General features: G+C 42.2%; 1 protein-coding gene across 1 annotated transcript in view; it reads left to right on the plus strand.

The window, feature by feature from the left end:
• HSD17B2 (hydroxysteroid 17-beta dehydrogenase 2) overlaps positions 1-13,964 on the plus strand; it is a 76,246-nt gene extending 62,282 nt beyond the window's left edge. Inside the window, exons 4-5 of the mRNA XM_002917727.4 lie at positions 8,071-8,208; positions 13,523-13,964. Of these exons, the coding sequence (XP_002917773.2) occupies positions 8,071-8,208; positions 13,523-13,866 (482 nt within the window). The 3' untranslated portion in view covers positions 13,867-13,964. The remainder of the gene's footprint in view (positions 1-8,070; positions 8,209-13,522) is intronic.
• Positions 13,965-17,039: the final 3,075 nt, after the last annotated feature.

Consider the following 17,039-nt stretch of genomic DNA (forward strand, 5'->3'; position numbering starts at 1 on the left):
TGTTTGTAGCAGCAATGTCCACAACAGCCGAAGTATGGAAAGAGCCCAGATGTCCATCAACAGATGAATGGATAAAGAAGATGTGGTTTGTGTGTGTATATATGTATATGGAATGTTACTCAGCCATCAAAAAGAATGGACTCTTCCCATTTGCAACGGCCTGGATGGAACTAGAGAGTATTACGCTAAGTGAAACAAGTCAGTCAGAGAAAGACAAATACCATATGATTTCCCTCATGTGGAATTTAAGAAACAACACAGATGAACATAGGGGAAGGGAAGGAAAAATAAATAAGACAAAAACAGAGAGGGAGACAAAGCATAAGAAACTCTTAACTCTAGGAAACAAACAGGGGTGCTGGAGGGGAGGTGGGTGGGGGATGGGGTAACAGAGTGATGGGCATTAAGGAGGGCACATGATGGAATGAGCCCTGGGTGTTGTATGCAACTGATGCATCACTAAATTCTACCTCTGAAAATAATAATACAGTATATGTCAATTAAATTGAATTTAAATTTAAAAAACAAAACAAAAAAAAACCGTGTCACGGACATTGCTGCAGTGCACAGACTTATTCAGATTTCACCAGTTATATCTACATTTCATCATAGTTCTGTGAGCTTTATCACATGTATAGCTTCCTGTAGCTACTAACACAATCAAGACACAGAACCGTTCCATCACGGGGATCCTCCAAGATACTCCTTTTTAGCCACATCACTCCCTCACTGCATTCCAATCCCGACAATCATGAATCTGTTCTCCATCTCTATAATTTTATTTGAAGAATGTTATAGAAATGAAACCATACAATATGCAACCTTTTGGGACTAATTTGAAAAGAATATATTTTGCTCCAGGTTTATACAGCCCACAAAAACTCCCCTTTTTCCAGCCCAGCATTAGAAAGTTTCTTTAATTCCAGTTCCCAAAACACAACGTATCTTACCCCCCACATCTGTGAGATTTAGATCAAGGGCAAACACTGCCAGGTCTCTATTCAACCTCTGAGATCATATGCTCCTTCTACAGCCAAAACAAGAGATTAGGTTTTTTCAGATCTCAAGCTGTTATTAGCATTACATGTCCAGAGGATAGAAATATACGGAAAATTTTCAGAAATGTTCTCTAGAAGTGTTTAACCACCCTGTCTGCACATTAGAATCACCTGGGGAAGCTTTTTAAAAATTCCAGTGCCTACGATGAACCATAAACCACTAAATCACATGGGAATGGGGGTAGGAATAGACTTTCTTTAAAGCTCCCCAGGCAATTCCAACTAGCTACTAAGTGTGAAAACTATTGCTCTAAAACAATTAGCTGCAATAGATGGTCGCAAAATTTGGGGTCACAGGAGTAAACCAGGTTCACCAGGGGAATGTGGGAACACAAAAGCCCAGGCTCGTTCCTCTTTGAAGGACCCTGACCTCTGGGTGCTTCATTAGCCCCCCAAGTGATTCTGATCCCCCCAAAGTTGAGAACCACTGACTCAGAATCACTGTCCTCACACTAAAATGACCTGCAGAGTTTTATTTCAATACTGATGTTCAGGTCCTCCTTCCAGAATTTTTTTATTTCATTGCTCTAGGGTAGGGCCTGGGCATTAGTTTCTTTGCTTTTCGTTTTGTTGTATTTTAATGCTCCTAAGGTGATTCTACTCTGCCCACTGAGTTATGTACCATGGATCAGGAATTAAAAAACAAAATTTAAAAATAAGCACAAAGTGTATATTCATCTCTCTAGGCATTCTGGTTTTATTTAATGTCAGCTAGGGGATGAGTATGTAAGTTTCCAAGACTTAGCCTTCTTGGAATTACATCAGTACTCTGTATGGTCATTAAAGCTGTAACCCACACATTTACCCAGGGTTGTGCGTTCCTTACCAGTTCTCCTCTGTCCCCATAGATAAGCCCCCTGTTTTGGGAGTCAAGTTTCCCCCTAGAAATGGAAGTAAACTTACCAAGTTCTTGGCAACCTCTTGGCTTGCTGCCTTCTGGCAATAAGATTTTAACCTGAATGGAGCAAAACCAGGAATTAATAAGTCTATCTGGACAGGCAATGAAGGGGTGCGTAAGGTCAGGAAGGGAGCATGTCCTGAGAGCCTGTGAGGCTCTCAGTTAGTGAGACTTGGACATTTGCACTTACTTCATCTTATGCCCCCCAGGAATCTTAGACACTACTAGGAAATATTAACAGCAAGTTTGAATCTATGAGGTTGAACCTTACAGAACTATCATTTTGTAGGTCAGAAATGGTCTAATAATGGCAATTTCACAGGGTTCAATGTAATACAAAAGACAAATGTGTCTTAACTGTTTGGTCCAAAGCATATTTTGTTTAGATTGATAATATGGGATATGATAAATTCTTACCACCTGTCATATCATCCATAACACCGAATGTCACCATGAAAGCACATATTCAGAAATATGTGACCAAAACCCTAACATAATAGTTCCAGGCTTAGTATTCAAAAGAATCACTTGGATTGGTGTCAGTTGCAGATTCTGATTCACTAGGTCTAGGGTGGGTCCTAGAAATCCACATAAACAAGTACTATTGGGAGAGCCTGAAACAGGTGCACTCACTACTCTAAGAAATACCAAACATATGGAACCTTTTGGGCTATTGAGAAATTCTGAAAGCCTTGAGTAGCAGTAACACGAGAAAGCTCTTATAGCGAGCTTTGTGCCAGGCACTATTCTGTTAATATATTTGACCTTCACAACATCTCCATGATGCATATACTATCATCATTCTCAGTTTCCAGATGAAAAGACAGCAGTACATAAACATAAAATGACTTTCCTAATTTTAATTGATTTTACTTATCAATGACAGAGCTGGGATTTGAACCTAGGCAGCGTTGGCTCCAAATCGGCTCTTCGCCACGGCCCTCTGCTAACTGACACGGTAGCCAGCCAAGCTCCCCTCCTCTGTAAAATCGTGGAGAAGTGAGAAGGGTGTAACTCTGTAAACTGGGTTGCAAATTAGAACAAGTTGCTTTAACTTCTTGGGCCTTTCCCACCAGGAAAAGGAGAAAGTCAGGTTTGGAACTCTTAACAGTCTGTGAAACTAACACTTAAAAAAGTATCAGCTGGTGGTGCCTGGGTGGCTCAGTCTGTTAAGGGTCAAGCTCTTGATATCAGGTGTGTGAGTTTAAGCCCTGAGTTGGGCTCCATGCTGGGCGTGGAGCCTACTTAAAAAAAAAAAATAGCTGGTTATCTGAGGCAAGACAGGAACCAGAGTTTAATGGGGTTTTGTTTGTTTGTTTTTTGGGTTTTTTCCTCCTGTCTCCTCCAGAGTTTAATGTTTGATGCCAGATGCTATATTGAAATTTCATCAGTTAAGCCTCAGGACTCTTTTAAGTGACACGGTCAAACCTCAAACTAACAAAAACAGAAGAGGGAAAAGGAATTAATTAGTTCACCGACTGACCTGAACTCTTAAGATGGTATCATCATAGCTCTTTCCCCCACCTCCACTCCTGCTTCCCTTCACAATCCCCAACTTACAACTTCTTCTCTCCCGTTCTTGCTCCTCCAGAGGAGCTCCTTTGCTTACCTTCTCCAGTGTAGTGGCAGAAATGACCCCTGGGAGTTCCGGTTTTCCACCATTATCATACTTACAGAGCCAGGAATAAACAATAAGGTCATCTCCCTTCCAGCAGCCTCAGGACTCTGGCTCAATTGAGGTCACATGCTCAGCTCCAGCCCAATCTCCTAGTCCAGGCAATGGAGTATTGTGATGGGTCAGTCTGCCTCTTTCAATGAGAAAGACAGACCATTAATTGATAGTCTTCCTACAAAAACAGGGAGGTAAGGGTGAGTATTTCCCGAAAGGAAACTATGTGAGCCAGATGAAAGTTTTAATAATCATGTAAGAATAAGGATGATATTTGAATTTTTCTAGGTCTCTTTTCTTCCATGCCTATGTTCTCCCCATCCCCCCCCACAAGTTTTATTGAGATATAGTTGACATATAATTTTAGTTTAAGGCGCAAAATATACTGATGTGATATATGTATAATTGCAAAACGATTCCTGCAAAATGTTAGTTACCATCCATCGCCTCACATAGATACAACTTTTTTTTCTTGTGATGAGAACTTTTAAGATTTACTCTCTTAGTAAATTTTCAAATATACAATACAGTATCATTAACTATAGTTACTATGCTGTACATTATATCCTTGGAACTTATCTATGTTATAACAGGAAATTTATGCTTTTTGATCACCTTCACCCATTTCATCCCACCCTCCACCTCTGGTAACCACCAACCTGTTCCTTACATCTATGAGTTTGTTTTTGTTAGATTCTACCTATAAGTGAGATCATACAGTATTTCTTTGCTTTCTGACTTATTTCACTCAGCATGATGCCCTCAAGATCCTCAAGGTCTATCCATGTTGGTACAAATGGCAGGATTACCTTCCTTTCTAATGGTGGAATAATATTCCATTGCATATATATACTAAGTTTTCTTTATCCACTTCTCCACTGATGGACACTTGGGTTGTTTCCATGTCTTGGCCATTGTAAATAATGCTGCAGTGAACACAGGGGTGCAGATGTTATGCTCTTTTTTAACTGAAAATTTTCAGATCATCATAGATTTACCTAAAATATTAAGAAAGAATAGAGAGAGATCTTATGTACCCTTGACCCTGTTTCCTCCAATGGTTAAATTTTGCAAAACTATAGTACAATATTATAAGCAGCATAATAATAATGATAACCTACCAGTGTTATTCAGATTTCCCCAACTTTACCTGTACTTGTGTGTATTTGGTTCCATACATTTTATCGCTTCATTTTCCTTTTAACTGCATTGTATGCTTTCAGATCAAGGCTAGATAATCAAATTTAAGGCATGGAAATAGCTAATGTCTCTACTAATATTGTTCTTTAAGAAACCAGCTCATGATCATTGCAGTCATGCTTGCTTAGTGTGCAAAAATGAATTCAGTGTTTTATAGGGGTCCAGGAAGAGGTAGCAGAAAGCCTATCAAAGAAACAATGGTTTGTTCTATCCACTACAGACCAGAAGGTGATGACTTCAGGAACCCCTAATAAATGATCTTTAATAAATGTTAAATGTGACTATGAGCCATATTTTGTTGTCTCAAATACACTGCGAACTTTAATTTGAGGATAGAGGTAGGACCCAGGCCAAGAGAACTCAAGGCTAGGAAGGTGTTCTCCCATGGATGAAACATACCTAACTAGAAGAATAAAAGAGACTCTGGCAGGGGAAAGGAATCATTTGCAAAGTTCTGAAATCAGAAGAACAAAGACAAGCACATATAGGAAACTGGACCCATGTTTGGTTTGCTGAGAAATCACCAAAGGCTGGGAAACCTGGTGGGACAGGGATGCCTGTTAAGAGCAGGGAACACAGGACGTCTTCCACCCACGCCTAGATAGTTGCGCAAATGTCCTGGGGGATTTAGGCAGAGAAAAATTACCCATGAAGTCATCTTTGCCTGTTCCTGATGTGTCTATGGTCTCCGGAAGCCAGGTGGTGGTGTTTTCTTTCTTTCTTCCTCCCTGCCTCCCTCCCTTCCTCCCTTTGTTCCTCCTTCCCTCTTTTTCTTTCTTTCTTTCTTTCTTTCCTTCTTTCTTTCTTTTTTTTTTTTTTAAAGATTTTATTTATTTATTTGACAGAGACAGAGACAGCCAGCGAGAGAGGGAACACAAGCAGGGGGAGTGGGAGAGGAAGAAGCAGGCTCATAGCGGAGGAGCCTGATGTGGGGCTCGATCCCATAATGCCAGGATCACGCCCTGAGCCGAAGGCAGACGCTTAACCGCTGTGCCACCCAGGCGCCCCTCTTTCTCTTTCTTTCTTTCTTTCTTTCTTTCTTTCTTTCTTTCTTTCTTTCTTTCTTTCTTTCTTTTTCTCCTTCCCTTCCATTTCTTTTCCTTTCCTTTCCTTTCCTGTCCTTTCTTTAAAAAATTGAGATATAATTGACATATGATAAACTGTTCATACTCAAAGGACACAATTTGTGGGCCTCCTGGGTGGCTCAGTTGGTTAAGCATCTTACTCCTGGCTTCAGTTCAGGTCATGATCTTGGGGTCCTGGGATTGAGTCCCACATTGGACTCTGCTTTCCATGGGGCATCTGCTACCTCTCTCTATCTCCCCCAGCTCATGCATTTTCTCTCTCTCTCTCTCTCAAATAAATAAAATAAAATCTTTAAAGTACACAATTTGGTAAGTTTAGACATGTATGTACCCAGGAAACCATCACCACAATTAAGATAGTGAACATGTTGATCATCCCCAAAAGCTTCCTTGTCCCCCTTTCTAACCCTTCCCCCACTCCATTGCAGGTAACCGCTGAACTGTTTATATGACTGTAGATTGGTTTGCATTTTCCAGAATTTTAAATATATGGAATCGTATAGCACATACTGTTTTTTTTTCTGGTTCTTGCATTCACCATAATTATTTTGAGACTCCTCTATGCTATTGTGTGTGTCAAGTTTATTATTTTTTTTTAAGATTTTATTTTTAAGTAATCTCTACACTCAACACAGGGCTCAAACTCACAACTCCAAGATTAAGAGCTGCATGCTCCACCGACTGAACCAGCCAGGCTCCCCTCAAGTTCATTCCTCTCTATCTGAGTTTGTTTAGCCATTCACCCAGTGCTTGCCTCTTTGCCTAGAGAAATCTTGGCCAAAGCTGGTCCAGTCATCCTGGGCTCCCCATGAGGTCCCCTGCCTGTTGTGAGCCCTCACTGTCTTCAGCCCTTCCCAGCCTCAGTGTCTTCCAGTTCAAGAACATCAGGAACACATCTGTATTCATTTTCTAGGGCTGCTGTAACAAATTACAGGGGCTTGAAACAACAGGAATTCGTTCTGTCACAGTTCTGGAGGCCAGAAGTATAAAATCAAGGTGTTGGCAGGGCCAACTCTCTCTAAAGGCTCTAGGGAAGAATGCCTTTTTGACTCTCCCAGCTTCTGGGGGCTCCAAGCATTCCTTGGCTTGTGGCAGCATCCCTTCCATCTCTGCCTCCAGCCTTACATGGTGTTTTCCCCTGTTTCTCTGTGTGACTTCTTTTCTGTCTCTTACAAGAAAACCCATTATTGAATTTAGGGCCCATCCTGATCTGGGGCGGTCTCATCTTGAGATCTGTACTTTAATTACATCTGTAGAGACTCTTATTCCAATTAAGGTCACTTGACTTCTCGGGATCCTTTGCTTCTGCTTTCCATAGCTCCTCCTGAACACGAGGTCCAATGATAGACCCAGTTTAAGGATCAGTTTCTCCCAGCTTGTAAGCTAAGTGTGGTCCAGGTGCAATAAAGAGTATCGTCCCAGCCCTGAGTAGCCCTCCTAGAATAAGCCCTTTCTCCACTCCAAAGATACCCTGCGGTTCCCTATGGTGTGCCTTACTCCTTATTTTGACAAGTATTAGATCCAATTTGTTCAACCACAGGTGCTGGAATGCGCTGACCAGTACCCCTCCTCTGGATATGTCCACCCAGAACCTTAGAATAGTGGTTGGCCAAACTGGAAGTTCGGTGGGGGTGGGGGGGAACAGAGCCTCTTTATCTCATCTGAATCACATTTAGCTTAGAAGCCAGGACAGATTGACGCTTGGTTTGTTGTTGGACCAGCTGTGATGGAGCAGCTATGGAAGGCAGAAGCAACAGAAGCCAGACCATGGTTGTGACCAGAATAGGCACTAACCTGGGTACAGCGGGCCCTTGCCTGCCCTTTTTCTGCCTTAGTCACCACTGATACCAGTTCCTGAAATGCAGTAGGTCCTGTTTAAACACTTAGTGGATTGGGTGCCTGGGTGGCTCAGTTGGTTAAGTGTCTGCCTTTGGCTCAGGTCATGATCCAAAGGTCCTGGGATTGAGCTCCCTATTGGTTTCCTTGCTCGGCAGGTAGCCTGCTTCTCCCTTTCCCTCAGCCTGCCATTCCCCCTGCTTGTGCTCTCTCTCTCTTTGTCAAATAACTAAATAAATCTTAAAAAGAAAGTAAATGAACACTTAGTGGATGAACAAATGAAAACATTAGACCGATTTTTTTTTTCTCTCATTATTCCCATAGGAGGGGTCCCAATGGAAAAGCTGGCAGCCTATAGCTCATCCAAGGCAGCTCTGACCATGTTCTCAGCAGTCCTGAGACAAGAGCTTTCCAAATGGGGAGTTAAAGTCTCTGTCATCCAGCCTGGAGGCTTCAGAACGAGTAAGTGTCTAAGCCCAAGAGCCCCTCAGTTTTCACTCTGAAAGGGATGCTGAAGGTCCTTCTGAAGTGGTTTTGGAATCTAGGTGAAGTTTGGTGGGGTGGGGTCCAGAGCCAATGGCCAAGAAAGAATTCTGGAGATGTCTTTGGCGCAAAATGGTCGTTTATTAAAGCATGGGGACAGGACCCATGGGCAGAGAGAGCTGCTGCACGGGGTTGTGAGGGGTGACTGGTTATATACTTGAGAGTTGGGGGAGGTAAGGAAAAGGGGGGTTTCAAAAGGAGTTTCATATGTTAAAGACTCACAGGATTCTGGAGGCCTTGCCATTGTCAAGTTAGGGTTGTTTTTCCCTCTAGCAAGGCATTAACATTAAGATGATTGGGATCTTCCTGGAGGAACATCACATACATCCCACCCAGGAGTGTGGGGACTGGGGGGACTGTTGCAGGATGTCAGCATGTGCTGTGTCTTCAGCTAGCCTTCTGCTCCCTCATCACTTTGTTCTGACAGAGTTCAAACTGAACCCCTCAGTGGTTGGCCAAAGAGGGTTTGGGATGGATGGGCCTCTATTAAGAATAAAGGGGCAAGGGCCAGGTTCTTCAATGTTTGGTTGCTCCCCTGGATCCTTCCACAAGGGAATTAAGTTTTGATGTCATATGTTTTTCAAACACTATCCTCTCTTCTCTGAAACATATGACCCGCCTCCTTTCTACCCTGGAAGGAAATGGCCGTCCTCTCCTCTCCCCTCTCTGCATTTCTGAACCTTGAGCAAATGCAGACTGCCCCTGTGGCTCAGTCCTTAGCTCTGGGCCATCAAACTTTTTTGATTTAAGTGAAGATGTAAAAAAAGCATGCTTATAAAAAAATAGGAAGAAAATTAAAGGAAAAAAAAAAGCATGCCTAATAAAAGACCACAAACTGGGAAGGATTGCTAACACTAAAGAACAAACTCTGAAGGTCTGAATGTTAACAAAACCCACAAGATAAAATCTGAAAAAAAACCCTGAACTTTTGTCCTGAAGCACTTGGCAGCCTGGATCCCACAGAGTTGTCCAGGAGGAGCATGGCTCAGTTGAGGAGTGGTTCTGGGAGGGAATCAGAGAAAGAAACCAGTGGCACACAGGTTGTCAGGCTAGACCACTGCAGCTGGAATGTGGGGAGGCGGAAGCCTTGAGAGGGGCTTCCAAACTGCGGGGCTCCCTGGGAAAGGAGAAGAATGGAGCAGAGTTTTTGGAATAGGATAGTGGGCCAAAGGCAATGCCAGATGTGACAGACTGAGAGACTGGGATAGAAAGTGTGGCAGAGAGGAAAGCCGGCTGACAGGTAACATAAGGGGAAAGTGATGAATTTGACTTTGAACCTGGCAGGAAAGTTGAGGGTTTGATGACACAGCCAAAGAAAACTTCCAACACAGATGTAAGACTCCATTTGGACCAGAAAGCAACCCTGCAGTTAAGTTACAGTTTTGAGGATTCACCAAAATTGTTAGAGCTAACATTTTGAGGGAGCTGGTCTTAAAAGTGCTAGTCACTTTCCATACATTATTCCCTGATGTTGTTGATCTTATTATTATTACTGTTACAGTAGTAGTAGTAGTATTTTTAAAGATTTTATTTTTGGGACTCCTGGGTGGTTCAGTTGGTTGAGTGTCCAACTCTTGATTTTGGCTCAGGTCATGATCTCAGGGTCATGAGATTGAGCCCTGTATCAGGCTCCACACTCAGTGAGGGGTCTGCTTGAGATTCTCTCAACTTCTTCCTCTGTCCCTCCCCCCCACGCATGCATGCACACATGCACTTTCTCTAAATAAATAAATAAATAAAATCTTAAAAAGGAAAAAAGATTTTATTTTTAAGTAATCTCTACACCCACGTTGTGGGGCTCAAACTTTCAACTCCAAGACCAAGAATCGCATGCTCTATCACTGAGCTATCCAGGTGCCCCTTATTTTTATGTTTATTTAAAAAATTTGTTTATTTATCTGTTTGTTTGTCTTTGAAGATTTAAAGAAATTTTTAAATACTTTCTACACCCAATGTGGGGCTCGAACTTACAACACTGAGATCAAGAGTTACATGCTCCACTGACTGAGCCAGCCCTCCCCCCCCCATTTTTTAAAATTGAGAAATATATCATATACACAGAGTTTAACAAATTACTATAAAAACTCATGCACTTAACACCCAGATCAAAAAGTAAAACATTGCCAGCCCCCAGAAGCCCCCATATGATCTCTAGTCTTAGCCCTCCCTGTCCTCAACATGTACCCACTCTCTTACTTTTTGTAACAACTTTTCATTTGCTTTTCTTTACAGTGTTACATCCATACATGCATCTCCAAACAATAGAATTTGGCTTTACCGGCTTTTGAACTTTGAATGGAATCAGCATGCATATGTTCTCTTGAGTCTGGCTTTTCTCATTCAACATCATGTTTTCACGAATCATCTATGTTGTCTGTAGCTGTAGCTAATTTATTTTCATTGCTATTCAGTATTCTGTGAACATGGCACAATTTTTCTATTATTGATGGGATATTTGGGTCACTTTGGGACAGTGAACAATTCAGCTCTGGACCCTTTGACACATGACACATACCGTGGTGTATGTGTATGTGACTTTTCCAGTGACACATTCCCAGGAGTGGAATGACTGGATCATGGAGTTTAATTACCCTCAGCTTTATTGGATAATACCAAAATGTTTTTAAAAACATTGTTCCAATTTATACACCCATCCTTCCCCTATATGTCTTAATCCACACCACAGCCCTGAGGGATAGGCTTAATCGCCATCATTTGCCAGGTACGGACATTAAAGTAGGGTGGGTGATCTGTACCCCAGTCTAGGTATGTGGGACACTTTGGTGATGGGCAATCTGAAAGCTAGATCCCCAGGTGCAGTGCTCAGTTCTTTAGACTGCCCTCAGTCTCAAGGTGATTCTGATGGGCTCTCTGAAGGCAAAAGGCCAGACAGTGGAAGGCTGAGGACTCCAATTTGGAAAATGATGCTCAAAGCCGGGGCGGGGTTAGGGGTGGGGACACAAGAGGAGGAATCTTCAGGGAGACAAAGAGCCTCTGGAGACATTTAAGGGGACAGAACAGATATTTTAGTTCCTGCAATAAATAGCTAAAACATGTTTCGTGATTAGCAGATTTTAAGCACTTTATATACATAATCTCACTGAATCCTCACCTATGAGGTAGACATCGTAATAGTCCCATCTTGAAGGAAGAAAACTGAGGCTCAGACAAGTTAAGAGCCACAGAGGTGGTATGAGTCAGAGATGAGATTTGGATCCAGGTCACCCTAACAATTTCATTGTGTGTGGCCCCAAAGTGGCAAGGGTTGGGTTTGTGGTTGTCAAAAGTGGCAGATGAAGGTTGACAAAAGTCTGGTGGCTTTGTCACCGATAAAGAGAGCTTTGGGGACTCTGCACAGAGTACCCATGAAGTGGTTAGAAAGTCCACGAGGTGTTTAGAGAAGGAGGAAGTGGAGAGGAAAAGGAATCCCTCAGCCTGGGAAAGCAGAGACCGGGGGAAAGTTAGCTTGAGGAAAAATAGTTCACACAACATGCTGTCCAAGATCCAGAAGCCTCTGGAGTAATTGTCAGGGTAATCGTTTCTTTAAGTGTGGTCTCGTGCCTTCATGAGAAGAACCAAGCAATTGCAATCCCTTTGCATTTCTGTGAGTTTAACAGGACATCACTGGCTTACATTTCACAAACAGTCTCCCCAACAGACCTGATATCCTGGAGTCACCCAAGCTAGTAAACCAAGACTCATCCCACAGCAATCCCAGAGCGATCACACACTTTGCAGGAGGGAGCATAGGGTGCTGCAATCTTTCTGGAAAGTAATCTGTCAGTAGGTATTGAAATCCAAAATGCAGGTGTCTTTTGACCAGCTAACCACATTGTGGAGGCTGCCTGCAGACGTAAAAACAGTGAAATACAAAAGGATGGACTGTGCAAGGCTATTTATGGCAGCGTCACCGAAATGTTGAAACCTAGGAATTACTGGAAAGACCTTTGATAGAGAAGTGGTTGCCTAAAAGCTGTTCAGTGGGAAATTTCTGCTGCTCTGGTTTAAATCTGTAGCCATTGACTATGCAAAGCAGGTCTGTGATTTATTACTAAGCAAACAATCACATCTTAAAAAACATGTATAGTGTGATCCTTTTTGGTTTTTGTTTGTTCCTGGTAATATACAGTTAAACCAAAGCCTTCTATGTGTATATATGTTTGTATGAACAAGGAGGGAATATAGAAAGACACATAAAACTGTAAGTTACCTTAGAGGAGATTAATTTTAAAAACGTATACATCTCATTATTTACTTTATTTTATGTAATGAGCAGGCATTGCTACTATATCTTAAAGTAAATTATATAATTAAATTGTATATGATAAGCAACCATTGCTTCTATATTAAATGTTTATATTTATTTAATCACAGATAATTTATATGTTAAAATTTAAATGTATATTTAAATTATATTTATTATAATTTGTTTAAAATTATATTTATTAAGTAGATAAGATGATAGTCAACATTGTATATTTAATTTTATACATAGAAATAGGTATCAGTTCCATATTAAAAATTATATATAGATGTATATATGTATATGCATATATATGCATGTATATTTTATATATCATATTGTATATGTTACATTTTATATTGTATATGATAATCAAGAAAATGGTTGTAATAGAATGTTTGTGGCAGCACTATTTGTAAGAATCCCAAATTGGAAACAACCCAAATACCCATCACAGTATAATGGACAAATAATTTATGGCATATTTACACAATGGAAAACTGCAGTGATGGGAATGACTACACAGTACATGGATGAATCTCACAGTGTAATATATGATTCCATTTACATAATGTCCAAATCCAGGCAAAACTACTCTATTCTGTTAACTTGCGACAGTGGCTCCTGGGAAGGGGGCTGGGAGTGGGGCCTTTGAAGCTGGTTTGCCTTCTCCTGCTGCTGCTGGCTGCATGGGCTATTCGGTTTGTGGAAAACCAGTCATGTGTGAAACTTTTCCATACGTATGTTGAAAACCAGTCATGTGTGAACTTTTCCATACGTATGTTGAAAACCAGTCATGTGTGAAATTATCCATACGTATGTTGAAAAATTAAATACCATTTAAAGTGCATTTTTAAAAAAAAGGTGTTTGGGAATGCCCATCCTTCCCAACAGAAGCCAATTCCCAAGGGCCTGCTTCTCTGGTAGGGGTCAGACATGCCCAATCTGGCCTCCCCACTATCTGAGCCCCCCCTTCTTCTCGCATCACAGATATCGCAGGCACGAGTGAAATGTGGAGCAAGCAGGAGAAGGACATCCTTGACCACCTTACCTCCGATGTGCAGGAGGACTACGGCCAGGACTATATCCTTGAGCAACGGAATTTTCTTAAACTCATCAACACGAAGACCAACACAGATATGTCCCCTGTGCTCCTGGACATCCGACATGCCGTGTCTGCTAAGAGCCCCTTTGCCTTTTATGCGCCAGGGCCAATGGCTTATTCATTGCTCTGCTTTGTTTCCTTTAGTCCTACTGGCATATTTGATTATTTTATCAAAAAATTGTATCGCTGTAGAGGGGCCTTGCCCAGAGCGCTTATTAAGCAGGCCTAACTGAAGAATAAGCCACATGGGCAAATGTGTGGGAAATGTTAGTTTTGGAACGAAAGGGAAACTTGAACTTCCCATTAAAGTTGTGGTTTCCTACCTCACATTCCTTGTGAATTCTGTTGATTGAATAGGACTTAGTGGTGAGAAGACTGGTGGGTAGAACTGACCACCATGAAGGGCGTTAATCGAGTGCCTGCTCTGCACGGATACATTTCAGATATTCTCTCATCTAGTTCTTATCAGAGAACCAAGGTAGGTAACTCCACCTCTACTTAACAGGTAAGGGAATTAAGGATCAGAGAGGGTAAGTTCCTAGTTCATTGTCACACAGCTAGCAAAAGGCAGTTAGAATTGAAATCCAGGTTGAACTTCACTGCTTGCCAGGAGAGGAGAAGGAGAAAGAAATGGTGGGAAAAATGAGGTAGAAAAGGGAAAAGAGGAGGAGGAACTGGCAAGGACCACAGTCAAATGGAGTTTTTCTCACGGTGAATTGATATCCTGCTGTACCTACTGTATACAAGGTATTGATTCTTGTGTGTAATCAATGTTCTGTGCACCTCATCTCCCTTCCTCTACCTAGAGCCCTGGAGATAATAGGATGAGGTCTCCCATCTCAAGCAGGGCCCCAGAGGCCTTTTGGCAGACCCAGGGCAAGTGAGTGGCTGGTTTGTTGACCATAGTAACCATCACTGTCACTTCCATCTGAGCATCCCAGGATGGAAAAGCCAGGATTGTTACCTGGAGAAGACAGCCAAAGGGAGCAAGTTCAGATACCAAGAGAGGTGGGGTCAAGTTCACCTGGGGGAGGCATAAGGGGAGGAGCTGGTGAACAGGGGGCACATAAAAGGAACTAGAAAAAATAGCAGCTGACATGAGGGAAGCAGAGGTCCGGACATTGCAAACCTCTCTTTGTCCTGTTTCCTTTCTAGAATGTGCAGGTTCTTTTTCTGTTTTCCAGCCTTCTGGAGATTTTAGGAGAATAGATAAACTGACGATGTTCTGTGGTTTACCCCAAAAGAAAATAATAAATAATAAGGTGGTGAGATAAAGAGTTATGAAATTATTCATATGATAAAGTTTTAAGGGCTAGTCATGCAAACTGCCCAGTAGTTCTCCATCATTGTTTTACGGCAGACTGGAAAGAAAGGAAAAAAAAATTCAAGGTTTAGCCATTGAGTTCCCAAATAGGTACTTTTGGAGATAACAAGTTGTCAACGCCAAAGCTTTCATTTGCATGCCTCAGATCTTGAGAGAGCAAAGAGTTTATGTAACCAGAATTTGGAGGAGGACTGAGGATTATGTGTTTCACTGTAAACCAGTGGTTCTCAAAGTGATCCCTGGACCACAGCATCAGCATCAAATGCAGATTCTTGGGGAGCCTGGCTGGCTCAGTCGGTTAAGTGTCTGCCTTCTGCTCAGGTCATGATCCCAGGGTCCTGGGATTGAGTCCAAAATAGGGCTCTCTGCTCAGCGGGGAGCCTGCTTCTCCCTCTCCCTCTACCTGCTGCTCTATTTGTGCTCTTTCTCTCTCTCTCTGTCAAAGACAGAACTTAAGAAAGAGAGAAAGAGAGAAAGAAAGAAAGGGAAAAAAAAGAAATGCAGAATCTCAGGAGCCAATGTAATCATATTTTAGTTTCTTATGGCTCCTGTAACAAATTATGAAAAACTTAACGTTTAAAAAAATATATTTACTATTTAACAGTTTGGGAAGTCAGAATTATAAAATGGCTCCTACAGGGCTAAAATCAAGTTGTCAGCAAAACTACGTTTCTCCTGGAGGCTCTAGGGGAGAATTCATTTGTTCCTTCTTCCAGCTTCCAAAGGTCTCCTGTATTCCTTTGCTCGTGGCTGCATCACTCCAACCTCTGCTTCCATGGTCTCCTCTCCTCTGACTCTGCTTCCTTTTTATAAGGACCTTTGTGATGGCACTGGACCCACACATAATTCAGAATCATCTTCTTATCTCAAGACCTTTAATTTAATTGCATCTGCAAAGTCCCTTTTGCCACATGAGGTCACATATTCACAGGTTCTGGGGATTCATGTACCATTATCATTACTAGGGACCTTTATTCTACTGACCACATCCACTGAATTAGAAATTCTGGGTATGGGCCCAGCAACTTGTATTGTACTGAACCCTCCAGGTGATGCACACCCATGTTTGAGATCCCCTGCTCTAGGCCACAGAGTAAGCAGGTTGGCCACAGAAGGAGGGGGAAAGCTCTTTGAGTATAGTGGGAGGGAGCTGGAGACATCAGGTTAAGCAGTGCTGGGCAAATACATCAGCCCTTAGGAATCCAGTGTGGGCCCTGCTTTCTGTTCTGATGAAAACTCCATGATTCATGGGGGGAAGGTGCTGGATATAGACCCAGAGGGTCTGAGAATCCCAGATTAGAGAAGCTCCTAACTGGTTCCCTCCAGGAGGGCTTCCATACTGCCTTGGGGTTACCTGGGAGGGAAGTATTCCACAAGGTGGTTTATTTAGCCAGAGAAAGACTGAAAACCTCTTCCCACCACTCCCATCTTGACTCCCTTGGGTCTGGATGGAAGTAGAGAGGTCTGGAAAAGTCACTGAGGCTCCTGGAGACAATAGGGAAAAGAGCTGAGAATGAAGTATGAGGGTGCCCTTGGGGCAGGTGGGGTTCTGCTGCAGCAGAGGCCACTTGGTGGACAGCCTTGGGCTGGGGGCTAAAGTGGGATGAGAAATCCAAGGGAGTAAGAGACGATGTCGCATCCTCGGTGCTGGGCAAATACACCAGCCCTTAGGAACCCAGATTCTGAGGACGAGAGAAGGCAGTGGGAGAATCTTGCATGCCACTGCATGTTCATTGGGAAGACACTGTTTTAAACTAGCAGAGACTGTTACCTGAAAGTATCAAGAAGCATTTAAACATATTCCTTTTTTTTCTTTCTTTCTTCCTTTCTTCCTTTCTTCTTTCTTTCTTTCTTTCTTTCTTTTTCTTTCTTTCTTTCTTTCTTTCTTCTTCTTTCTTTCTCTCTTTCTCTCTTTCTTTCTCCTTTCCTCTTTCCTTTCCTTTCCTTTCCCTTCCTTTCCTTTCCTTTCCTTTCCTTTCCTTTCCTTTCCTTTCCTTTCCTTTCCTTTCCTTTCCTTTCCCTGTCTTTTCTTTTTTAAAGGTAGACTCCATGCCCAACATGGGGCTTGAACTCACGAC

Source organism: Ailuropoda melanoleuca, chromosome 12, assembly GCF_002007445.2.
Source record: "Ailuropoda melanoleuca isolate Jingjing chromosome 12, ASM200744v2, whole genome shotgun sequence".
Taxonomy (NCBI): Eukaryota; Metazoa; Chordata; class Mammalia; order Carnivora; family Ursidae; genus Ailuropoda; species Ailuropoda melanoleuca.